Source organism: Hyla sarda, chromosome 7 (assembly GCF_029499605.1).
Source record: "Hyla sarda isolate aHylSar1 chromosome 7, aHylSar1.hap1, whole genome shotgun sequence".
NCBI classification, from domain to species: domain Eukaryota; kingdom Metazoa; phylum Chordata; class Amphibia; order Anura; family Hylidae; genus Hyla; species Hyla sarda.
Genome location: NC_079195.1, coordinates 93,050,484 through 93,078,018, shown reverse-complemented (window position 1 = coordinate 93,078,018; position 27,535 = coordinate 93,050,484). Strand labels below are relative to the sequence as shown.

General features: G+C 40.4%; 1 protein-coding gene across 4 annotated transcripts in view; it reads left to right on the top strand.

Annotated features, from left to right (window-relative positions):
• The window catches only part of PRKG1 (protein kinase cGMP-dependent 1), a 1,084,726-nt gene that overhangs the window by 1,044,098 nt on the left and 13,093 nt on the right, over positions 1-27,535 (top strand). For 2 of the 4 annotated variants that reach the window (XM_056530020.1, XM_056530018.1), the window contains exons 10-15: positions 9,658-9,754; positions 15,203-15,342; positions 15,544-15,633; positions 19,019-19,054; positions 20,627-20,768; positions 23,821-23,984. In XM_056530020.1, the coding sequence (XP_056385995.1) occupies positions 9,658-9,754; positions 15,203-15,342; positions 15,544-15,633; positions 19,019-19,054; positions 20,627-20,768; positions 23,821-23,984 (669 nt within the window). The remainder of the gene's footprint in view (positions 1-9,657; positions 9,755-15,202; positions 15,343-15,543; positions 15,634-19,018; positions 19,055-20,626; positions 20,769-23,820; positions 23,985-27,535) is intronic. The other 2 variants (XM_056530021.1, XM_056530019.1) reach the window with 1 other exon arrangement.

The following is a 27,535-nucleotide window of genomic DNA, read 5'->3' as shown; positions in this document are numbered from 1 at the left end:
TATCTAACTATCTATTTATTGACATCATCTCTATGTATGTGTTTATACAAATAATAGAAAGAACCCGAAAATGACTTGAAGGAGTAGTCTCATGGATAAAAATGTATCCCCTATCCTCAGGATTGCGATATTGCGGGGTAGATTGCGGGGTGTCTGAGTGCCGGGGCCCCCCGCAGTCTCCTAAATGGAGCCCCAGCTGTCCACTGGAGCGGCTCGTCAAGACCCCTGCCCGAAGCGACGGCTCTCCCATAGAGATATATGGTGGGGGTGTGGCGGGCCCAGCTTCAGGCGTGGGTCATGAGGCGCCGCTCACACATCACACAAATCTCACAAAACTGGCTAATACAGGTCTATATTCTTTATATGCAAAGACTGATATTGCAGATAGGGATAACTCTCTGATTGGTGGGGGTCCAACCACTGGTACCCTAAATAAGCATGAGAGCATAGGTCAAATGTCCCCCCTAATGATTTAATTGGAGGTGTACATGCCCAGTCAGTGCTTCATTCAATCTCTATGGGACTTCTAAACATTGCCAAGCCCTGAATTTAGCTTTATAAATCTCTTGACAGTACATGGAGTGGTGGCCAAGCAAGTGTGCTTCTGCTCCATTCCCTTTGGGGACATTTGACCTCCGTTTCCATGATTGGTGAAAATGCCAGCAGTTGGACCCCCACTGACCAGCTGGGTATCCCTTTTTATTGCTTCCTTCCACTTCCATCCAAGCTGCTGTTACAATCACATTTGAACTCTGTTCTCACGATCAGTGGGTCTCCTAGTGTAAGGACCCCCTGATAAAATGATAACTCCCCTTCCTTTGCTTTCTTGCTTAGTTTAGTTGTCAAATAACAACAATGTGAGACCTGAACTGTTGTTACACTATACAATGCTGCACAGTCTGCTCCAACTCAGGATACAGTATGATATGGCAGTGAAAGGATGGTAATGCAAAAATCAGGCTAATACAAAAGTAGATTTGAAGAGGGATTGTTAGGTCAATGCACTTTTCCATAGTGTAAGATTGCACCGTATAATGTTCTCTATTTGAAGCGATGAATGCAGCTGTTATCAATACCCATCATTCTGCAGACTCAAATGTACCACGTAAATATATTTCCATGTTAATCACCTTGTTCAGTCTCAAGTTTGTCACCAAGTCTCTGATAAGATTCAGGGTAATTCTATATAGAGAAGATCTGCTACACTAAAAGATTGTCTTTATGCTGACATGTACATTGAGGTTTCCATGGAAACAAGAACCCAAAAATGCTTTAGAAGACAACATCTTGGTTAATGAAATGTGAAGTTAATGTTAGTAACACAGAGTGTCCATTGTTCATAATCATCTGCAGTCAATGTATAGTGTGAAAAAGGTCGGATTAATTTGTAGCTAAATCGAGTGATACAGTATTGAGGTACTTTCTCAGTGTTCAGGAATACAGAATTAAACTATGGAAAAAATAATGCACCATGTTATGTCTAGTGCAAAGCCTGAGGAGGTGGTACATGACACAGGTGGCAGCATCCAGGAGAGAATCCCTTGTGCCACATACTGCTCCTTAGGCCCTAAGTAGTGTATATGTTTCTCCCTGACGCTTATTGGAAAGGGGTCAAGATGTTGTTCTTTAATAGGAGATAGGACACTGAATGTTGGGGACCTGAATGGTTCTGAACTCAGAAATGTTTAATGGCTTCATACGAAACAAATACAGTACTGGTGCCGCATCCGCAGTATACACCATTTATGCTGAGGAAATTGTCTCCATTCTTGGGATCCCAGGAGTCAGACCCTCACCATTCAGCTTCTTATTCATTATCTTAAGGATAGGGAAAAACATCTAGAAATGGGAATACCCTTGAAGTCAATGGATAGCAAAATATGCAGCAGATTTTGCTACCCATTGACTTCGATGGGTGGGAAAATATGTAGCAGCAAATATGTAGAAAAATATGGCACGTGTGATCATACCTTAGAGTAGGGTCAGACGGAGCACATCCGCAGCCTATTTCATGCTGCAGATGCGCCGTTGGTAGGCACAAGTGCGGGCTCATGTGATTTACGCTGGGTAGCTTTGTGTCTGCATGTAATGGTAGATTTCCCCCTGCTCATCTGATACGAGCAGGCACTGTGCTTACAGTGAGAAATACACCACTACGAGCGGACAACTGCCTTACCCAGCTACCCAGCCATAGCAGGGAGTTTTCTCTTGTGACTGCCATTGGCACATCTGCAGTGTGAAATATGCTACGTATGTGCTCAATGTGACCCTACCTTTCACTGTCTAGTTTACTGTATTTTGGTATGTTCAGATGAGCGGATCCACAGAGTATTTTACGCTGCAGATCTGTCACCGAAGGACCACTACAGTGTGCCTTTAGATGTGCCTGCTCGGAGCGGCACTACACCGCTACGAGCAGACACACTGCTGCGATGTGTGAGTGGCTGCGCATCCGCGGTGTACTCACGCACTTTGCGCCTACTCCTCGAGCTAGGCCGAGAGCAGCTGCGATGTGTGAGTATACTGGGCATGCGTGCAGCGACTCGCACATCGCAGTGTGTCTGCTCGTAGAGGTGTAGTTCCGCTCCGAGCAGGCACATCTAAAGGCACTGTGTAGTGACCCTTCAGCGGTGGATCGACAGCGTAAAATATGCTCTGAATCCGCTCATTTTAACGTTCTCAGGAATCAACAATCTGTGGCTCTCCAGGAATCATAAAATCAGCATACAATTATTATATATATATATATATATATATATATATATATATATATATATATGCTATTTTGCATTAGTTCACAACATTAAGGCCTTTTGGAAGACATTTGGGAAGATATATCAACCAGTTAACCAGTTGCCCATAGCAACCAATCAGATTGCTTCTTTCATAAAAAAAAAAAAAAAAAAAAGGCCTCTGTAAAATAAGAGAAGCGATCTGATTGGTTGCTATTTACAGGTTTTGAAAAATCTCCCCAATTATCCCTATGACATGAATATTGCTGACTGGGACTAATGTCTCAACACTGAGCTTACAGTTAAATGACTGTGCACAGTAACTACACATAACAACATAGGCTAAACAAGGCATCCATCCATCTCTACTAGAGTATGTTCACACAGGACTGAAATGCTTTAGATATTATACAGATTTTCCCCATTGAAATTCAACAGGGAAATCAACATCTGCAACAAATCTGCAGTATTTCTGTCCTGTGTGAATATATCCTTACTGAGCTGTATTGATTTAAAGGAACGTAACCCCCCATGAGGCAAAAGTCTTTTTTTTTTTTTTATTGTAAGGGAAATATTTGTTAACTTCTCGAAAACTGGTCTCTTTTCTCTGGTTTCACCACAGGATACCTCCAGGGTAAATGCCTTGTGATAAGTATATTTCCAAGGAGCCCTTCTAACAAGTAGGGACCGTCCAAAATGGTCCAAAATAATTTATCAGATTTATAATCCATTTCCCTATGATCTGAAGTTTTTTGGGTACCCACCTTACTTAGTTAACTGTTGTATTTTTAGTCTTTTAGCAAGTTAAAAAGAAAAGTGAAATAGGATCTACTATATGTCACTCCCCAGTTTAAAGATAGAAAAATGCGGGAACAGCTTGTATAGCTGACAAAATGCTTCCTGTTACAGATACAGAAGGGGACCCCCTTGGGCCGGCTAAGGTTTTCACTTTCCTCACTACTGTATCACTCTTGACAGCGTCAGTGTATGACTGCTGGTGATTAACTGCCTGGCACAATCACTTGTATGGTGAAGGATCCTCAGCAGGTGTTTACTGCATCTTATTGTAACTGTAATAGAAATCCGTACAGGGTGTAAAATAGTATAAAAAGATTTAACGGTGGACAGTAAATCTCCCTGCGGCATTTTACGGTTACTTTATAAACTTGGAAACTTTACAGAATACAGGAAACAGAATCCATTCTTGTCCTACACAACTGTGAACAACTGTAACTAAAATCTCTGACAGGTGAGCCCCTGTCTTTTGCTGGTGCCCTGACTGACCCCTCTCCTCTGCTGTAGTCTAAAATAGATTTGTATTCATTTTTTTATTTAAAACACTTTAATACTAAACATTCGTGCCTGTCACCTCTCTATTCATTCGCAAGGTTGACTATCTCTGTGGCTCATATAGAGAATAAATGGAGCAGCAACGCGCATGCATGTCCCGAAGCTCCATTCGGAAATGAGATGTGAGTTCTCGTTTTCGAGATTAGGGGGTCCCAGCTGTCAGATCCCCTCCATTAACCATTAACCAAACTCTTACCCCTTTATACAAAACATTGAGCCAGTCAAGAAACTGATCAGCTTAGTTTGATCCAGTGATAGCAAATTATCTCTCCATTCCCTGGCATCACTAATGCTGAAAGCCTCCTAACACAAAGGACAGCACAAAGAGAATCTGTCAGCTCAAATCTGTTTACTGCTAAGAAATGTAGACACCATTGGATAGCTGTTAGAGCATGAAAGAAAACTGTACCTTTCCTGGCGCTAATAGTATCTCCTTGACTGATGTACAGGGCTCTGTATGTCAATTAAGGAGGGACTGGGAGGTATAAGTGAGCTAGAAGGCATGCTAGGCTGTGGCACTTAAGTAGATTTCCTCCTCCTCCTTGACACTTGGCTGAGAAATGAACAGATGATTTTAGTCGACACCTGCCATCAGCTCCAAGAAAGTTAAAAATTTTTTAATACTCTCAAAGCTATACAACAGTTTTGGCAGCTCTAAGCAGCAAATACAGCTGACAGAATAACTTTAACAATACTTCTGCCTGGAACTGAGCAGGCATAGTGTCCGAAAAATACTTATAAACTTGTGATAATATTGTCTAGTACATAGAGTGCAATAGAATGCCGGTTCAAAATTCCTACCCAATTCTTACCCTTAGACAGAAGAATAAGGGCTAATCTCTTCATTAACAGGGTCAGAGGGTCTTGCCACACTTAACTACAGCTAAAGTGTGGCCTGTGGTGTTAAGTAAATTTCCGCAGTCTCTGGTATCTCCTAGGGCACCCTTGTGGGGGAATGTACATTTACCTCACCTACACGGGTTACAGGAGGCCAGTTTTTGGGGTTCTCACAGTGTCAAGTTTGTGATTCACTTGTTCGCGAGAGGATCAGGTTTTCTTATGCTTTCTGGACACAAAGGAACGTTATGGCATCCCTGGAAGGGCCTTTTATAGGTATTTTCAGCTCAGGCAGGCAGTTCAGACTCAGTTTGGCTCCCTGATGTTTACCCCTGTGTTTTCTGATGTGAAGCTTCTCCTGGGCACCACTGATCTTTCTAAACCTCTTACTCAGTCCTATGCCCTTCTCCAGTCACTGGGGCCTATCCCTTTCTCACTAGCCTTTCATAAATGGGTGGCTGATATCTCGGGTTTGACCTAGTGTCAGTGGAAGGAGGTTGAAGTTTCTTACTATTCCACTGTGGTTAGCAGTAGAGATATGCTGATCCAATCTAGATATGTATTGAGGTGCTCTTCAGAGGTTGGCACTTTTTTGCATGCTGTGTGGGAGTGTCCCATTATTGCTCTCTTCTGGAGGGAGGTGATGGGGTTTCTGGCTGATAATCTAGACTTCCCTATTATATTCAACCCTTTGGTGTGCCTGCTGGGAGTTATTAATGATTTGGTTTCTAGTTCACATAGACGCTTGCTGATTCATTTCAATCTATTTTGTGCCCGTAAAGTGGTAGTAATGACATGGAAGGATACTTCCACCCCCCACCCCCTGTTGTCTCGTTGGTTAGCTTTGGTAAACAAATATGTCCCGTTGTACCAGGCTCTATATGTGAGACATAAATGCCCTAAGAAATTCGACAGGGTATGGACCCTCCGGTCAGACTGACTCAATAGGATGCTGTGATGTCATGCTGTCCATTGTGAGAGGGGGCTGGGATGGGAGGTGGGGGTGCCAGAGAGTGTGCTTGTTGTTTTTATGTGTGTTTGTTTGCGTTAGGCCTCCTCTGTTTGGGTCTCAGATATACCCTTCTCTTCAACTTGTGCTCATCCTGATGTGATTTGAATCCTTGTTATCATCTTAGTGCTGGTTTCCGGGACCCTTGGAGAGTGTTATTGTTCATGTTTCTCTTGTTCCGCCATATGGGCTGTGTTTGTTGATAAAATTGCAAAATTTAAATAAATACTTTTAAAAAAAAGTGTCTTACAACAAACACCTACTGAAAACTTTTGTCAAAGAAGGGGCCAGAATGTCCTTGAATGCCTTGTAAAAACCCATAATGCAACAAGAAATTAAATTTTTATATCCCAATACCACCCTTTTAAGCATTTTGATGCTTGTAATAAAAGTTTGTGGGTGTTGCTAAAAAAAATGTTACCACTTTTTCACCCTATTTTCACACTTTTATCATTTCATTTTCTTCTCATTTCAGATTCGTGTATCCTGTGGACTACTTCAGATTTGGTGCACTATTACGATAACCAGTGTTTTTTTTTATTTATTTTTTATTAATATTTATAAAATGGTTACCGAGGGCTTATGGGGAGTATTTTTTATATAAAAGTTTTATAAGCGTGTTGTGTTATTTTTTTTTTTTTATTTACTTGACAGGCTTAGTAGTGGAACCCATCTTATAGACTGAGTCCTTTACTAAGCCAGGGCTTAGTGTTAGCCACAAAAACAGCTAGTGCTAACCCCCAATTTATTATTATACGGTATACACTGCCACAGGGGTGCCGGGAAGAGCCGCTACAACAGGCCCAGAGCATCAAAAATGGTGCTCCTGGGCCTAGGCGGTAACAGGCTGGCGTTATTTAGGCTTGGGAGGGCCAGTAACAATGGTCCTTGCCCACCCTGGTAATGTCAGGCTGGTGCTGCTTGGTTGATATCTGGCTGAAAATGAAGATATGGGGAATCCCACTCGTTTTTTTTTTTCCATAAAAAAACGCATATGGTTCCCCCTATTTTCATTCCCAGTCAGATAACAACCAAGCAGCAACAGTCTGACATTAATTACCAGGGTGGGCAAGGACCATTGTTACTGGCCCTCTCCAGTCTAAATAATGTCAGCCTGTTACCGCCTAGGCCCAAGAGCGCCATTTTTGAGGTTCTGAGCCTCTTGGTACCGGCTCTTCTGGACACCCCTGTGGCTGTGGATACTGGGGTAATAATTGGGGGTTAGCGCTAGCTGTTTTTGGGCTATCGCTAAGCCCCACCTTAGTAATGGATTCCGTCTATAAGACAGCTTCCACTACTAAGCCTGTAAAGTAAATTAAGAAAACGCAACACGTTTAAAAAAACTTTTATAAAAAAAAAACACTCCCCCACAAGCCCTCGTTAACCATTTCATTAACATTAAACAAAAAAAAAAACGCTGGTCATTGTAGTAGTCCACCGAATCAAAAGTAGTCCACAGGATACATGGATCTGAAATGAAAAGAAAAAAAAAACACGGAAAATAGGTTAGTACATTTATTGTCACCCGCACGCACAACTCCTGCCCGCCACCGCACAACTACAACTCTCAGCATGTCCTCACTTTAAGGGCAAGCTGGGAGCTGTAGTCATGTGATGGCGGGCTGGTGAGAGATGTGCAAGTGGGTGACAAGCAAGTCAGGGAAGCTTGTCATCCGCTCGCACATCTCCTGCCGCCCACACCGCAGGACTATAACTCCCAGCATTCCCTTGCAGTAAGGACATGCTGTAAGATGTAGTTGTACAGCGTGGGCAGGAGATGTGCAGACGGGTGACAAGCTTGTCACCTGTCCCACTGCATGACTACAACTACCAGCATGTCCTTATTGTAAGGGCATTCTGGAAGTTGTAGTCGTGCAGCGCGAGCAGGAGATGTGTGGGTGGGTGAAAAACTTGTCACCTGCCCGCACATCCTCTGCCCGCCCACGCTGCACCACTACAACTGCCAGCATGTCCTTACTGTAAGTAGTACGGAGCGGGCGACAAGGAAGCCAGGGAAGGGGGCTACATTGTGCTCTATTACCTGGCTTCCCAACGGGGAAAATAAAGTTACGGCACTGTAACTTCATATTTCCCTTTGGCAGCCGTGATTGGCCAGGAGATCTGGACCAATCACAGCTCTGCCTAGGAAATATGAAATTACAGTGCAATTAATTTACAAATCTGTATAACTTTCTGGCACCAGTTGATTTAAAGCAAAAATTTTTCCACCGGAGTACCCCTTTAAGCATGCCATGATTAAGGCTCTTGCTTGATCCAAAATGCGTCAGTGTTGTGTCCTTTGTATTTCCTATGATCCACTAATAAAGAGTTCCTGCTCTACTTCACTTTCTGCTTTGGAGTATGCAGGGGTGAGCTGTCGGCAGTGCCTGATTTGCTTGCAATTCAGGAGGGCAATGCCTGATCATTAAGTTAACATTATTGAAGTGAGGGGGGGGGGGGGGGGTCTGTGGGCATCCTAGCTTAGGGCCCCAATAAAATCTGCAACCTCTATAGCCACATCTTGACTCTTAGCCATCTGATTTGTAGGGAACTATGGTACAATATAATTAACTTCAAATTAATGGGGCTCTGTTCTAGCTCCCTGGATTAGTGACTGGGATTGGGGGACCAAGAGCATTACAATGCATAAAAAACTGGCACCACCACCAACAGGGGAAAGATGGTACAAGAGTACACTATGCTAATGATATAAAGTTGTATAGTAACCGGGCAAATAGCTTTCATTTTCAAATGTATTCAGGTAAGATTGAAAGTTGTAATCAAATAATTTGGTTGGCTACTATGGACAATACTGATTGGTATTCTTAGAATAGTTTTAATGCCTGAGCAGATTCTTTTCAGAAATTCACATTGTTTGATAATCCAACACCTGTTGGGAGCCATGGATGTCTGCATTTCATACCCTCGCTCCATATGTCCTATGCATATACTGAAATTACATTCCTCTCTCTAATTCCTGTCATATGTTAGCATAATAATGTTATATTTAAACCTGGTTAGAGGAAATGTCTCTACATATTCATGGGATTATTCTGAGAAATGTCACAGCGATGCTCCTTACATATGTTCGCTATGGTATGTCTTATATATGCTGGGTAAGGAACATACATGGACATCCTTCAAAAGTCCACGGTCAATGCTTTTAATAGGTGGGTGGAGCCAGACCATCACTTCTGTACTAAATATATCACATAGCTCATTGGGATATTTTAGGAGTATTATATTGACTAGTGCTGAACCAGTGGCTCTGGGTAGACACACATATGCTTGTTACATGTGCTACAGAGTCTTCTATTAGAAGCATAAAGAAGCAAATAGAACTAGTGAGGACGGGATAAAAAGCACCGTCACACTGGATACATTTGCAGAACAAGTGTTTCTAAGATTGCCAAGATATATGCGGAATAATTGAATCCAGATGTTTTCATGGTTCGCCCATTTTCTTGAAATGCCTACCTCATAGCAGAAGCGTCTATAATGATAACCCTGGAGACTTGTCACCATGTAACACCAAAACACCAACGTGCATGACTGAAACTGTGAATGAAATTCTACTATTAAGAGTGTGAATGTGATATTGGAACGTCTTGGACCAAACCAGAAACATTCTTATGTGGACATTATGATCAATCAGTCAGGTTCTACTAGAGGCTCTTCACATTTCCATGCTTCTAAAAGGCTCTTATTTTTTTTCGTCAAAAAATATAGATATGAAGCAGAGGCAGCTTTCTTTGGTAATCTCAAGCTAACGGACTTTAATATCATTGATACCCTGGGTGTTGGAGGATTTGGAAGGGTCGAACTGGTAAGTCAAAACTATTAACTTTATGTACGTAATAGTCCCACGAGTAGCAGAATCTATACTGTGAATATTCATAGTAAGTCAGAAAAGAGTTGCTTGGGTCATAAAACAGCTGCCTTCATTTTAATGCAATACCAATATGTTTTTCTGCTCAAACTTCCTACAAAACAGACCCCATTGCAGTTGGCTTGTTTGGGGCTTCTTATGCCATAAGGGTACATTCACATATGCATATTTTGTTGAGTATTTTGCAGCAGACCTTGCAGAGTAGATTTTTCTGTCCAAGTCAGCAAAATATTCACATGTGAACGTACCCTAAAAAGAAATAATGTTGCATGATGTAACGGTGATAGTCGAATGTGCAAAATTTCCCATTTGATTCTCTGTCTCCTGCTACATTTACTGTATCTATTTCTTAAAAGATTGCCCTGATCATGTCCATCCGACACAGGCATGGAGCTCTATATGTTTATGCATTGGCAGTGAACAGGACAGGTTTATTCACTGAAAGCAAGCAGAAGTCACAAAATGCTAAGGGAATGAAACACCAAGCTTAGCTGCAAACTGTGCAGCTTTTCATTATTATGTTGCAATACATTATATATATATATATATATATATATATATATATATATATATATATATATATAATCATATGTAACGCTTTACTTATTAATTTTTTTTCAAACATACACAACACAACAAAGTATAACACTTGTAAAAAGTCATGCACCTGTATGTACTGGCCATCATAAAGGTTTATTCGCTGACAGCAAGCAGAATTCATGAAAATGGCAGGGAAATAAAACACAAAGTATTGCTGCAAGCTGCTTAGCTTTTCATTATACAGTGAATAAATTAGATGAATTTCAAATGTATTTATGTATTTATTTATTAATTTAAAAAAAATAACACTTGAAAAATGTAAATTCCATGGAGTGTTAAAGCTCTTAGATATGATGGAAAGGGTGCTATGCAGACAAATGCATGTCAACTGCCATTGCTTGTTGATGTATAGATATATGATTCTATAAATATTGATTATATGTATATTGAATATATTGCTGCAATAGGCAACTGTATTTCTATTATACAGTGACTCCTGTATGGTTTTGTTTAGAATCTCTATTTGCATTTGTAGAAACGATAGAAAGAATTCACTTGCTTTGAACTTGAAGTTGGTAAGATCAGGCAGTTCCAGGTTCTAGGTAATGGAGAATGATTTATAGCTGGGCTCAGGAGGGGTTTCTGGTATGCCATACAGCTGGAGAATGCCAGGAACTCCGCTGAACAATGCAGCGTGATGTAAACACAGCAACTATCACCAAGGGGGGAGGAAAGGTTGTCACTAAATATGACATCCATCCAGAAGGAGGCAGCCTTGCTGAAATCAATACCCAACAACATGAGGGCCATAGGGAAGGGAAGCCCTGATCACTATAAAAGGAATGTACAGTCTATGGGGGCTGACTATAAAACTATATTTCTTTATTAAGAATAATAGTTGAATTTGATAGTTCTCACTCAATATTGCTGGAAATAATACAAAAGCCTAACAGCAATGTATTTGGGTTAAAGATGTGTTTATTTTACTATATGGCTGCATCGCCACCTAGTGAATACACTATTAATAGCATTATACATATTTAAATCTAGATAATGATGAGGGAAGGTTAAACGAACAAAATCCCAGTTTCAGATGAGAACAATAGGGTCACAGTTCTGTGTCTGTACTATGGCTGTAAGATCTGGTCTGACCGTGAGTCTAATGGTCCAAGATGAAAGCACCAAAGAGATCTACAGTATGATACAGTCAATTTGAGTATTTAGACCTGTGGTTGGGCTGGGACTGGTGGACATAATATGGCCACAAAGATTCAGCTATAGTATGCCTGTCTGAATCTGGCCTAAGATTGTACTTGCGCATGATTAAGGGGGTGGTTCCCTGCAATGTAGCTGAGGGATTTGTCATCTTACCTATTTGGGATGTGAATTTTCATACCCCAATAACAGTATTGCACCCCTTAGAATGGGAAATCATGCAAATAAACAAAGACATATATGAGAAGACCTGAACGTGGTGGTCCTGAGTACATTTCTTATGAATACATACAAATCTGGTGTCATATGCTTGCCGTGAAGTAATATACACGTATATACCAGTTTAAAGTCAGCAGGGAGTGTATCATACAGGACAGTGGACAGACAGTGGATATATATATATATATATATATATATATATATATATATGTGTGTGTGTGTGGTAATACTTTTTTTTTTGGCCTAGGGATAAACCATAGGGACATATCATGAGGCAGTGTTTTTCAGTTTCTCATTGTTTTTATAAGCCTCTAGGCCCCCAACAGGTCATAATTTGAGGATATCCAATAGAAAGAACACTTGTGATGATACCTGATGCACTGATTATTGCTATACAACCAGTGAAAGACTAAGAAATCCTGAAAACATCACCTGTTGGGGTGCCTTAAGGGCTGCAGTTAAGAAACCTGTGTCTGTTCTTTGATTTTTAATGGTCCTTTGCCTTTTTTCTCACAGTATTAACCAACATCAAACTACCAGTAGATAGGGATCTTACAAGAGTGGTTCCAAAATTGGGAGACACAGAAGGAGTACAAGAATGACATCAAGGCAGGCAGGGTTGGTAAATGGGAAACAAGGCATGGGTCAGAGCAGGGAGCAATTAATAAACAGCAAAGGTCAATCCACATAGCAAATAAAAACACTCACAATACAAAATGGTAACCAAAGAACCTTGGTGCTCAGGTAAAAGAAATACAATTCTGAGCAAGTTTAAATAATAAGGGGTTTTGAGTTATAAAAGTCATCCTATCTGACACTTTTGACCCATTATTTAGGGTATGGACCTTGAGGACCAATGATGCAGATTGGCTGTTTTTTTACATCTAACTCATGGATAAAACATTCTTCGAAATCTGTGTGGAGAAAGAGTTATGCAGTTGCCCATAGTGCACCACTCTGTGCACAAATCTCAACTGTGGTTTTAGGGAAATATTGTATTTCTAGGGTATAAGCATTTTACATTCATAATGTGTTCCCTTTCATGCAGATGTTTACTATTTAAGAACAATAAATGTTAACCTTCATCATTCATGTTACCTCCTATTTCTCATGTAGTTTGCCAACTTTTATTTCCTAAACAAAATTCCTAAAACTTCTCTTAGTGAAGGTGACCGTTCCATTTACATGGCAGCAACCTTCACTTGGCAACCTTGCAGGCTCATTTGGGGTTAGAGTTAAGAATAACATCTCCAGTTCAGAAAAAGCTTGTTCCAGCCAGCATCTTACTAAAGACTTGAAAGCAGAGATAGGAGATGTGTGGCCATTCTATTTTTAAAGACATGACCCAAGGGAAATCCTCGGCATCATGTAACACTTGCTTAATATTTCACCGTAAAATGTTTTAAGTTGGGTGATTCCCCCCTTGGAAACACAAATAATCCCTTTCAAATGTCAGGCTGAATACGTAGCAAATTGGGATCTCACAGGATATTTGGTGGCAATATATTTAGTTGCATCTAAATGCAGTATTGGGTGTTTTCATTAGGGTATATTTTCACAGACTCTTTTGACTTAAAGGAATTGCTGACGTTGATTGAATTTACAAAAATTCACTAAAGGGGTATTCCAATTTTATAGAGTGATGACATATGACTCTGGCATCACTTAATGATCAGTGGGGGTCCGTTTTCCCAAACTGATCATTAAAATAAATTGATTACAGCACCATCACCCCAAATGGATCTGGTGCAGTTCCCTGCATAGTGGAATGGCAGATTACACAGACAGTGAAATGCCCGAAATATTTAATCAGCACTGTAGCCCCTTCATTCACAGTATGATCCCAAAGGTCAGATTTCCACCACAGATAAAGTAAGGATATATTCTGACCATATGCCATCACTGTAAGTTAGTGGGAATACCCCTTTTACAACATTCGTTTAAGTGCATTTCTTACACCATAACAACACTACGGATCTTGGCGCAAAAAATTAGCCCTCAAACAGCCCCATTTAGGAATAAATAAAAGTGTTATTGGGGTCAGAATATGGAAATTTTAGGAATTGTTTAATGTTAACACTATCTATTGCCAGACTGGTGAATTCCATGAAAACGTAATACATGCAACTAGGACAATGTCCTCTGTAAATGTGTTCTAGGAAAATTAACTTTTAGTAGAAGTAACACTATAAGAAGTAACAAGGTGATTCAAGAAGAGTCTGCTTGGGTTTAATTTCAAAGGTTAACTCTGATTTAGTGTCAGGGAGACTAAGCTGTGCTACCTCCTATAATGAATGCCAGGGGATATATGAGTCAAAGTCATAAGACAGCGCTTAGGGTGACATGAAAGCCTACCACGAAAAAAGAATTAATAAATCTATAATCAAAATTTATCAAATTATCATGTGCTATAGAGCTGTCACCATACATGCTGCTTAGTTCTGAGAAATTATTAATATTCCATTACTCATATGGTGGCAGCATCCAGCAAATACACAATCACATTTCTGTGATAGGTCAGCCTGAATCTGAAATAAATCCTTATTACTATTAGTAGTCTCATTCTTGTGCACTAGTTTGTTCACATATGTTTAGCAATCTGGAGCCATTCCAGATAGGAGATACATACAATGCACCCAGCACCCCCTCAGATTAGGGCATAGTGCCAACCTGTCAACCCAGTGATGTAGTCAATATCATTGATTCTGTGCAGCCACAGCAAAGAGCTGGATCGCCAATCATATGTGAATGCTCACTTAGTGGTGTAATCATGTGCACCACTGGCCTGACATACACTTCTTCATAGTACCTACCAAAGCTATATGCATGACCAGTCCCAACTATGCCTTATAATTTTCTGCACTAATGGCCTAATATATACAGTATTGTCTACTGGCCTAGCATTAACTCATGTATACTATGTGCAATACTAACCTAGACATTTTCATGTGTATGTCATTAATCAGTTATCACCAAAGCATTTTTTATATTCTAGAGAAAATACACCCATGTACCCAGCAATGTCTTAGAACATGAAGTCACAGTCTTGCTTTACACTTCTCGAGTATGTTCTACAGAACTCAGAAGGTGTCTAACATGCTGTTCCTCAATGCAAAACTCTGGATAGATTCCAAAACCTCACTTGTCAAAGGACAAATGACTCAGACTGGCCAGGTGGATGGTAGTAAATAAATCTTGTATAAAAGTACATTATGTAAGCGAGGATTATCATTGCACTGTAACATAAAAGATAGCAAACATAATACAGTCTAGGTCTATTTATAGTCTGTCTACTAATACTTAGAGAAGGGACAAATTAAATAACTAACAATACAAAATCTGTTTACATCTATGTATAATATAAATGAGCCGAGAACTTATTGCTATCTTCATTTTATGTTCTCGGTAAAGGTACAGCTGAAGAGCGAAGAATCCAAAACGTTTGCAATGAAGATCCTTAAGAAGCGACACATAGTGGACACAAGGCAACAGGAGCACATTCGATCAGAGAAACAGATAATGCAAAGTGCTCATTCTGACTTCATTGTAAGGTAATTCATGGCTCCAGGATTGGTGGCCAGTGGTCACCAGAATAATGGTCCTAGACCAAACTAGATGATAAAGAATGCTTTTCTCCGCAGTTGTGTCTGTCTTGTTATGACTGCAAGCAACATGTTATGTCAATGAAATGTTCCCATTAATAGTTTGAGGATTGTTATTAATAGTGGATAACATAATGCTCCCTATTACAGATTATACAGAACATTTAAGGACAGCAAGTATTTGTATATGTTGATGGAAGCCTGCCTAGGTGGAGAGCTTTGGACTATTCTCAGGGACAGGTATGTAGTCTGTGCTATACAATACCCCATTTGTGGGGATAACCAACTATTTTATTACTTGCTGCACTTATTCTATCCCTATATGTCAAGGCTTATAATTTTGGAGGGGAAATAGAAGAGGCTTAATAGGTTTTGTCTGCATTGCTGACTGTTGGAGCTATTTCCATTTTAATTATGAATATTGATCACATTTTATTTTACTAAGTATACTATAAGTTAGAAATGCACTTTTGTCAGAAATATGCATGCTAATAGTATTTATGGTTTTCCTTGGGAATCTAGGATCATGTGAGATCTCCTCACATACTGTACCTTTAACATGTCCAACTTTTTTAATGTATTATAGAGCATTGTGCACAAAGGTGTATGAAATATACAACAGGGGGCATAATTTCCACTTGATTTGATGGCAACAAGTAACTTAAAGAGTACCTTTCATCAAAAACATTTTTGATTTGTTAAAGTTTATTCAATATTAAACTACTTTCTAAATTGATTATATTTAAAAAAAAATGGTTTATTGTATGTATTTTTTCAGTTTGAAAATGTGGCCACTAGGGGTCTCTCTAGGAGTCCCTGTCCACAATCGTTTTCATTGATGTCGGACTCACGCCGGCCTGGCAGTGAGTCTGAATTCGCAGACCGCTGGCTGAGCACGTGACCTGCTCAGTGCAGCTCTCTGCCTGTCAATCAGATAGACGGGAAATCTGTGCTCACACGCATACCCTGCAGGGCTGTGTACACTGGGGACAAAAGGCGCTCTGTGCATTGAGGACAAGAGACACTCTGTACACTGAGGACAGGCAGGGTTCTGTGCAGTGAGGACAAGTAGGGCTCTGTACACTTAGGACAAGCAGGGCTCTGTACACTGAGGACAAACGGCGCTCTGTACGCAGAGGACAAGCAGGGATCTGTACACTGAGGACAAGCGGCACTCTGTACACTGAGGACAAGCAGGGCTCTGTGCAGTGAGGACAAGCAGTGCTCCATACACTGAGGACAAGCAGGGTTCTGTACACTTAGGACAAGCGGTGCTCTGTACACTGGGGACAAGCAGGGCTCTGTACACTGAGGACAAGCAGGGCTCTGTACACTGAGGACAAGCAGGGCTCTGTACACTGAGGACAAGCAGGGCTCTGTGCAGTGAGGACAAGCAGGGCTCTGTACACTGAGGACAAGCAAGGCTCTGTACACTGAGGCAAGCAGGGCTCTGCACACTGAGGACAAGCAGGGCTCTGTACACTTAGGACATGCAGGGCTCTGTACACTGAGGACAAGCAGGGCTCTGTGCAGTGAGGACAAGCGGTGCTCCATACACTTAGGACAAGCAAGGCTCTGTACACTGAGGACAAGCAGGGCTCTTTACACTGAGGACAAGCAGGGCTCTGTACACTGAGGACAAGCAGGGCTCTGTACACTGAGGACAAGCAGGGCTCTGTACACTGAGGACAAGCAGGGCTTTGTACACTGATGACAAGCAGGGCTCTGTACACTGAGGACAAGCAGGGCTCTGTACATTGAGGACAAGCCTACTCCCGGCCAGCCGCTGCTCTTCCTAGTTGAAGCATGAAGTGAGGGCGGAAGCTTCAGTGACGTTGCGCCTGCTGAGGCATGCTCACATCATCCTGCCGGCAGCTCACTGAATGTGAGCAAGAAGACTGGTAAGAAGCAAAGCTTTTTAAAGGAAAACTGTCAGCTTTCTTCCCCCGCACTAACCAGCGGTACTGATCAGTTTGATCCTTACCGTGTGCGGATCCACCGGGCTGTTTGGCCTTAATCTTCTATTATCGGTATATTCAATGAGGTGCTAACTGGCACTCTGACGTCAGTGCCGGGACACAGTGTCGACCAGCTCATCAACCTTCCTCCCCTCTCTCTTCATTACTGAGTGGTGAGAAGAGGGACAGGCGGAAGGAGGGGAGGAATATTGATGAGCTGAGCGGCGCTGCGGCCCGACACTGACGTCAGAGTGCCAGTTAGCACCTCATTTGAATATACAGAAAATAGAAGATTAAGGCCGAACGGCGCAGCGGATCCGGGCACGGTACGCATGAAACTGATCAGCGTCCCCCCGCACTACTAGCCAGTACCGCTGGTTAGTGCGGGGGAAGAAAGCTGACAGTTTTCCTTTAAAGCAATTAAACTATTTTTTTAAGGGCAGGGGGGTGTTAGAGTCAGTTAGGGAACATAGTATGAGTTAATTTAGTATAGTTAGTTTGATGATAGGTACTCTTTAATACTGTGACCACCTTCACTGAATTTACTTCATAGGCCTTGTGAACCTGGACCAACTCTGTTGAACCAAAGATGGTCTATCTGTAACCTAGAAATTAGGGGCAACTATAAAAAGGCAATCTATCCTATGTGTCGTTTCTATAAAATGTAAATATTGTAATTTGGTTGCACATAAATAAATGGTTAAGTAGAAAAAGAGAAAACAGAAAAAGAGGGGTTGTTTAAGGTATGAGTCCATTACCACACCTATGGTGTCTGCTAACCTTGCAATGTTGTGTTAAACGATAGCCACAATTCTATAGAAGGCAGATATATAAAACAGTATACTGCTCTGGAGACCCCTTCCAGCTGCCCTTAGGGTGCGGGTAAGAAGACAAATGCAGTGCAGGAAAAATAGGTTCTAGACTCCCTCTGTATTGAGGGACCGCAAGTCTTCACCAATAGATGCACAGAACACAATTTTATTGAAAAGAGACAATGGGAAAATGTGTTTTGGCCCAGCATGCACCTTTCCCAGGTCCAACGGGAAAGAACTTCCAGGTGTTCTGGCTGGCAGACACATGTATCTGTGGCGCTTAGCAAGGAGGCCAAAATGAACTGAACAAAGGTCAAAATGACACAATTTGGCCTCCATTGGGTTTATAGGGGCCTATCCAAGCTCTTACATTAAGAAGTGGCTACTGTACACTGGCTACTTAATGCATTGTTAAACTAGCCTAAATCTATCAGTCAATCTCTTGCTGCATGAAAGAACATATAAAATACAGTACTTTAGCAGAAATGTAGCATTGTCAAATAACCTGGGACACTGCAAAAATGCCTGACATTGTATGTGTCAAAATGTTTTATCTAACATTAATAACTCTGGTGTTCATGTTAATAGTAAAGCACAAGCTAGCTGTAAGGTTAGAAAAAACATATGCTCAACAGCTACTAATAGGGTGTATAATCTGACCTGATACTTTACCACCATTGTTCTAATAATGGCTAAACTATTAGAACACTGAAATGTGAAGAAATCCTCCCGTCTGTGCCCGATGACCATGTCTTACAATCAACCTGCTCCTTGTGCTTGAAGGAATTACATTACTTTTCTTTGCATTTTGCTCTCTTCTCCATCAATTACTATCGTATGACTACAAATGAACAGCAAAACAACACCTGGAATATCTCCTAATGTGTATAAGTATGAACTTTATTTTGCTATGTCTGTTCTTATTGTGTCGTATGACCAGCATGTATGCAGGCCGATCTAATGTATAGCTCCTGGTAACATTACATCGAGCTCATCATAACTAAAATGACATGTTCTAAGGCAATTATTTCCATTTTTCTTCATTGTGAGAAAAAAAAGACATTGCCTAATGCTGTCTGTACATACTGGTTATCACACAAACAATTGATGGGTGTGTTCCATCTTCTAGATGTATATCTTTATTTACCCTTGTGTCATCTTGACTATTCATCTGTGAGTTTAAGTGAACATCTTTCATTTTGAAACCATTGCATTTTATTGTCTCTAGCACTTTTTGCATTGTTATAAAACTAAAAATACTTAGAAACCCCATATCTCAGCTTCCTCTCATAGGGAGAATGGAGATAGTGTAGAATACTCTAGTGACACTTGATTTTGTTACTTTTGCAAGGATGTAGGCTTTAAGCTACCAGCAGCTAGTCAGATGTTGTGAAGTGTCCAGTTCCATTATCCTTTGCCAGTCCTTTGATTTTATAGCAGATGGATAGTGACATGTTGGCCTCCAAGGCCATTTGCTTTAAGGATATTAAAAGCCATGATAAGGTTTAGTGTGTATTCAGGGTAAAACTGACAATATTAAAAGTCATGCAGTTGACTGTCCTCTTTGCTTACCAGTTCTCAGTTCAATCTATATGCAAAGTTAAGTTACTTTGTAAATTCATTGTATTGTTTATTTTGTACAAATTCCAAACTGTGTTACCTTCCTGAGCTGCATGTATGATGATGCAGGCTTCTGAGCTGTCATCTCCCAGCAGTGGTGGCTGCCCCAGAACTTGTCCTGGTCAGCTGAATTTGGAGACCCCAAGCGCTGTAAAGTAATATAATAATAATAATAATAATACGAATAAAAAACATTAAAAAAATACCCCTTAGCACTCGAGACTCATATCTAAACTTTCTGAAAGTGGTTGACAGTTTTTGGTAACCACCAGCAGATCTGTAACTACAAGGCTATGTTCAGATGGTGGAATGTGAGAACATGCCGGCACCAGGACAAAAAACAGAAAAGAACATTTCCAAGAGTATGATTCACAAATGCCAACCAATGTGACCTTACTTCCTGTCCAGTATGGCAAAAATGGCCGCCGCAACAGGAAAATGTCAATATCTCTGAAAGTAAAGTAGCATGATTACAACATTGGCTATCCCACTGACTTGGCAACATAAGTCATTTATGGAAATATTTTTCACATGATACAATGTAAATTCTTGCTTATATTATTTTCACATCTATGGCATGCTGGCAGATGTTGAAGTCGCTGTTGTTTACTGTATTTGTCTCCATTACATAATTATTTTCTCATTACATATGTATATGATCATTGTACTGAATTGTGTTGACACCTTAGGCAGTCGAGTCTTCTGTACTAAGGTCATTCAATGGCAATATAGCTATTGCGTTGAATGTAAAAGTCTTACAGACATGGTGACTGTGATTTCTATTATATATAGCGCATATATTGATAACTGGAAAAATCACTGACCGCATTGCTTTTCTTCCAGAGGTTCATTTGAAGATTCTACGACAAGGTTTTATACGGCTTGTGTAGTTGAGGCCTTTGCTTATCTGCATTCCAAAGGGATTATTTATAGGGATCTCAAGCCAGAGAACCTTATTCTGGACCATCGAGGTTATGCAAAGCTGGTAAGTGGGAAGAGGCTAATGCTGATATTGTACAGATTTTAATGCTGAAATTTGAAACAAACAATAAAACATACAAAATATATAAGGAATACACATAGCAGCTCATCTTTATAAGGTAATATATTTATTAATATATTATTATTATATAATATATATATATATATATATATATATATATCTCAATGGAGTTTATTTACTAAGAGTGGAGTGTAGTTTTCTTTGTGGGTTTTGATTTCCGACAGATATTTTCCCAAGATATTTACTAAGGTTTCCCTACATTTTGCACTTTTCCCTACATTATGCTTTTTTTTACAACTGTTCTGATCTGTTGTTTTTTCCCAGCTCAAATCCACCACATTTTCTGTGGAAACCTTAGTAAATATGTTGGGATTTTTCAAAACTGTCGGGGACTTGCCACTTTTGTTGGGGCCATGCTCACTTTCCCCGTGGAACGCCCCCTTTTTGTTTTTTTCTTGTAAAATGGAGGGTTCTGTTTTTTTTTTTTTTTTGTCGCAAATTGTGTCGCATAGAACGTGCAACACAATTTGGGCGCAAAACCCAACAAAAAAGAGTAGAGATCCCATAAGTAAATAAACCCCAATGTGTGTGTGTGTGTGTATATATTCCAGCATCACATCCAAACGGCTAAAGATATTAACATGAAACTTGGCACACATGCTACTTATATGTCAACAACAAACATAGGATAGGTAATTTAACCCTTACTCACCACCATTTGCCAGGGTCAGGGTTTTTGTTTAAAGTCCCATACAAGTCTATGGGAAATGTATGTTACTGCATAACTTCCAAACGGCTGGGGATATTTTGATAACACTTGGTCACTTGTACTTATATGTCCACTTAAAATATATGATTTTATTAATTTAACTCTTAACTACCCCCATTTGTGAGGGTCAGGTTTTGGTTTAAAGTCCCATGCAAATCAATGGGAAATGTATGTTCCCACATAACTTCTGTACGGCTGGAGATATTTCAATAATACCTGATACACATATTACTTATATGTCAAATAAACAAATATGATAGTTAAATTAACCCTTACCTTCACCCTTATATAAAAGATGGGTATTTGTTTCAAGTCCCATGCAAGTATATGGGACTTCCAGTACCTTACTCCACAAGCTCCGCTCTGCATCTCCTGGTGAATGTGTCAGTCTAGCTTGCAAGCCACACCCCATCTCACAAAGACACACCCACAGTTTAAGCCCCCCCCTTTTATTATATACCCTTTTTGTGCATCGGTCTGGCTTGCAAATCACGCCCAGTCCCACAAAGCCACATCCCCTTCTATTTGTAGCATACAATATCTTCATCACAAATCAGTCCCATCTGAGGACAGGATATGAGGATGGGACATAAGGATGGGATATGAGGTCGAGATGGGATGACAGGATATGAGGACGAGATATGAGGTCGGGATATGATGACAGGATATGAGGCTGAGATATGAGGACGGGATATGGGGTTGGGATATGACAACAATATATGAGGATATGATATAAAGTCAAAAGCTTCCTCCTTTGTTGATTTTCCTCCCCAACAAGGATTAGAATAATCAAGACGTGAAAAATTATAAGGGGCTCACGCAGGTCCCGATGTATTCAACATCCAGCCTCAAAAATTATATCAAAAAAATGGACCTCATGTCCGGGATGAGCAGAAAGGATTGATGTATATATTAAAACATAACGTTTAATTCTATCTAATAAAATAATCAATATATCAAATTCTATGGTCAATAAAAATCGAACTAGGCAGCTCTGGGTTCTGCAGGGCCCAGCCAGCCCAGGGCTGCCACCCACTTGGGGTATATATATAGCAAGAACCACAACAAGTAGGACTATGATGCAAAATGACAACGCGTTTCTGCCAGTTTGTATTCACTGGCGTCCTCAGGGCATCAAGAAATTATCTAACACAATTGACCATTGGTTAAGAATATATAAAGGTCACTATAATTCTAAACATCAATATTTATGCCAGCAGTTGTGGCTTGGTCATGTATATTGTGACAATCGATTCAATTAGACCAGAGACTCTGCAAGAAAATATTTATACGAAATATGCTTTCCCTAGTTTACTCCTGCAAGGGGAAACAGCATGCCAGGTTCCTGCAAAGAAAAATAGGGGGACGAAGGGAGAAGTCTATCCCTATTAATGGTCTCTGTTTCGGTCTTCTCCGGTTTTGAAGTGTCACAGCAGCATACGACGCTGTCCTGCTGATCAGCAGGACGCCTGTTTCGGCATCTCTCACCTAGTGCGTCTGTTTCCCCTTGCAGGAATAAACTAGGGAAAGCATATTTCGTATAAATATTTTCTTGCAGAGTCTCTGGTCTAATTGAATCGATTGTCACAGTATACATGACCAAGCCACAACTGCTGGCATAAATATTGATGTTTAGAATTATAGTGACCTTTATATATTCTTAACCAATGGTCAATTGTGTTAGATAATTTCTTGATGCCCTGAGGACGCCAGTGAATACAAACTGGCAGAAACGCGTTGGCATTTTGCATCATAGTCCTACTTGTTGTGGTTCTTGCTATATATATACCCCAAGTGGGTGGCAGCCCTGGGCTGGCTGGGCCCTGCAGAACCCAGAGCTGCCTAGTTCGATTTCTATTGACCATAGAATTTGATATATTGATTATTTTATTAGATAGAATTAAACGTTATGTTTTAATATATACATCAATCCTTTCTGCTCATCCCGGACATGAGGTCCATTTTTTTGTGCCAACAAGGATTAGGAAAGATAAACCAGGCAATGCCGGTTACTCAGCTAGTAATTATATATAAAGTTGCTTGAAAGGATATGGATTCAGTACATATCACCGTGCAGGACTCAGATTGGATTTAGTGAGAACAATGGGTGATTTATTATGTTCTGCTCATGATTTTCTGCCTTCCTTGGACTATGTGTCATGTAGCGTGGACGGTGAAGATATATAATTTACAGATGACTTAGCTTTTGTCTAAAGGCAAGCACACTGCCAACTTGCTTTTGATTATATTCTTCCTCTATTACAGGTTGACTTTGGCTTTGCAAAGAAAATAGGCTTTGGTAAGAAAACATGGACCTTTTGTGGCACCCCTGAATATGTAGCTCCAGAGATCATCTTGAACAAAGGTCATGACATTTCAGCAGACTACTGGTCACTGGGAATCTTAATGTATGAACTCTTGACTGGCAGGTATGGGAATTGGCATGATAAAAATAGTTAAAGCAAATCATGGAAGATTTATGTTCTTGTCACTTTGATTATAGCACTGGCAGGAACTAGACTTGGCAGTGGTCAATGTAAGTTAATGCTTTTTTAGTAAGGATGTAACATAGACAATCTTTTTATAGTACTTGAGATGCTGCAGAGTGATAGTGCACAATACTTATTGTAACCCTAAGTAAGGGGACTTAGCTTTCTTTATTCACTTAAATTTCTTCTAGTATTTGTCTTTGTGAGATCTCATTAATATGACTTGCAAGTTCTAAAATAAATCTTAAAAATCAGTCATAAATGCTGCTTAAACAACTGAATTCTATTCTGGAGTATTGCATTTGTGGAGGGCACATGTTACGATGATGCTGTCTCAGCAGAGAGCTGTCCCACCGGTTTCGTGATGGGGCTGAGAAAGACCAAGTCTAGGGACTCATATTTACCCAGTCACTTAAAGGAGTAGTCCAGTGGTGACTCAGTGGTGAACAACTTATCCCCTATCTTAAGGATAGGGGAAAAGTTGCAGATGGCGGGGGGTCCGATTGCTGGGGCCCCCTGCGATCTCCTGTACGGAGCCCCGACAGCCCACGGGAAGGGGGCATGTCGACCTCCGCACGAAGCGGCGGCAGACACGCCCCCTCAATACAACTCTATGGCAGAGCCGAAGCGCTGCCTTCGTCAATCTCCGGCTCTGCCATAGCGATGTATTGAGGGGTCGTGTCGGACGCCGCTTCGTGCGGGGGTCGACACCCACTATCTGGCTGTAGAACCGGGGCCCCATACAGAGAGATCGCAGGGGGCCCCAGCGGTCGGACCCCCCGTGATCTCAAACTTATCCCCTATCCTTAGGATAATGGATAAGTTTTTCACCACTGGACTACCCCTTTAAAGTGACTCAAGTCTTTTACTCGGCAACTTGGCAAAAAAAATCCAGACAAGAACAAAAAGTAGCAAATCTTCCCGGTAGGAAGGCACAATATCTGAACAGTTGCAAACAGACTTAAGTTTCCAAAACAACTCTTTATCTCTGGTCACTCAGCTTTAAGCGACTTTCTTACTCACAAGCCATCTCTTGGCAACTCACAGTGTCCTGGGTTAGGTCAAACAGTCTTCACTAAATATTTGTATACAAGCAAAATTAAGTGGTGTTTCCTCAAAAGCATCAGCCTCAGGTCCCCTGACCCAACACAGTTTAGGCATGTGTCTCCTGGGTCCCTTAAAGAGTACCTGTCACCAAACTTAACATTTAACCCCTGAGGACTCAGGGTTTTTTCACTTTTTTTTTTTCCTCCTTTCAGTTTTCCACCTACAGATCTATATGAAGGCTTTTTTTTATGCGCTACCAATTTTAATTTGTAATGACATCAATCATTTCACCACAAAATCTATTGTGAAACAAAAAAAAATTTTTTTTTTCAGTAAAATTGACACCTTATATTTATTCTATAGGTCCATATGGTTACAAGGATACCTAATTTATTTTGGTTTTATTGTATTATACTACTTAAAAAAATTATAACTACATGCACCAAAATTAGTATGTTTAAAATTGTCATTTTCTGATCTCTATAACTTTTTTACTTTTCCATATACAGGGATGTATGAGGGCTCATTTTTTTGCAACATAGTCTGTAGTTTTTATCGGTACCATTTTTTAACCCCTTAAGGACGCAGGACGTAAATGTACGTCCTGGTGAGGTGGTACTTAACGCGCCAGGACGTACATTTACGTCCTAAGCATAACCGCGGGCATCGGAGCGATGCCCGTGTCATGCGCGGCTGATCCCGGCTGCTGATCGCAGCCAGGGACCTGCCGGCAATGGCCGACGCCCGCGATCTCGCGGGTGTCCGCCATTAACCCCTCAGGTGCCGGGATCAATACAGATCCCGGCATCTGCGGCGGTTCGCGATTTAAATGAACGATCGGATCGCCCGCAGCGCTGCTGCGGGGATCCGATCATTCATAACGCCGCACGGAGGTCCCCTCTCCTTCCTCCGTGCGGCTCCCGGCATCTCCTGCTCTGGTCTGTGATCGAGCAGACCAGAGCAGTAGATGACCGATAATACTGATCTGTTCTATGTCCTATACATAGAACAGATCAGTATTAGCAATCATGGTATTGCTATGAATAGTCCCCTATGGGGACTATTCAAGTGTAAAAAAAATGTAAAAAAATGTAAAAGTAAAAGTAAAAAAAAAGTGAAAAATCCCCTCCCCCAATAAAAAAGTAAAACGTCCGTTTTTTCCTATTTTACCCCCAAAAAGCGTAAAAAAAATTTTTTATAGACATATTTGGTATCGCCGCGTGCGTAAATGTCCGAACTATTAAAATAAAATGTTAATGATCCCGTACAATAAACGGCGTGAACGAAAAAAAATAAAAAAAAGTCCAAAATTCCTACTTTTTTAATACATTTTATTTAAAAAAAATTATAAAAAATGTATTAAAAGTTTTTTATATGCAAATGTGGTATTAAAAAAAAGTACAGATCATGGCGCAAAAAATGAGCCCTCATACCGCCGCTTATATGGAAAAATAAAAAAGTTAAAGGTCATCAAAATAAAGGGATTATAAACGTACTAATTTGGTTAAAAAGTTTGTGATTTTTTTTAAGCGCAACAATAATATAAAAGTATATAATAATGGGTATCATTTTAATCGTATTGACCCTCAGAATAAAGAACACACGTCACTTTTACCATAAATTGTACGGTGTGAAAACAAAACCTTCCAAAATTAGCAAAATTGTGTTTTTCGTTTTAATTTCCCCACAAAAATAGTGTTTTTTGGTTGCGCCATACATTTTATGATATAATGAGTGATGTCATTACAAAGGACAACTGGTCGCTCAAAAAAACAAGCCCTCATACTAGTCTGTGGATGAAAATATAAAAGAGTTATGATTTTTAGAAGGGGAGGAGGAAAAAATGAAAACGTAAAAATTAAATTGTCTGAGTCCTTAAGGCCAAAATGGGCTGAGTCCTTAAGGGGTTAAAGGGACTTTTTAATCGCTTTTTATACATTTTTTTAGGGTATTCAAAATGACCAAAAATACACAATTTTGGACTTTGGAATTTTTTTTCGTGTATGCCATTGAACATGCTGTTTAATTAATGTTATATTTTTATAGTTCGGACATTTACGCATGTGACGATACCACATATGTTTATGTGTATTTATGTTTACATATTTTTTTTTTTTTATGTGAAAAATGTGGTGATTCAAAAATGTTATTGGGGAAAGGGTTAAATTACACTATTTTTACACCATTTTTAGTCCATTAGACCATTTTATGATTGCATGCACTGTTCAATGCTATGCCATAGCATAGCATTAATCAGTGTTATCTATGTTCTGCTGCTCCACCCTGCTGAGCAGGCATGGAGCAGCAGATAGCCGATCGGACGGAGATAGAGGCAGGTCTCGGTGGTCCCGAACAGCCCGACTGAGCTGCCAGGAATGTTTTACTTTCACTTTAGATGCTGCGATCAACTTTGATCGCCCCATCTATGTGGTTAATGGCGGGTG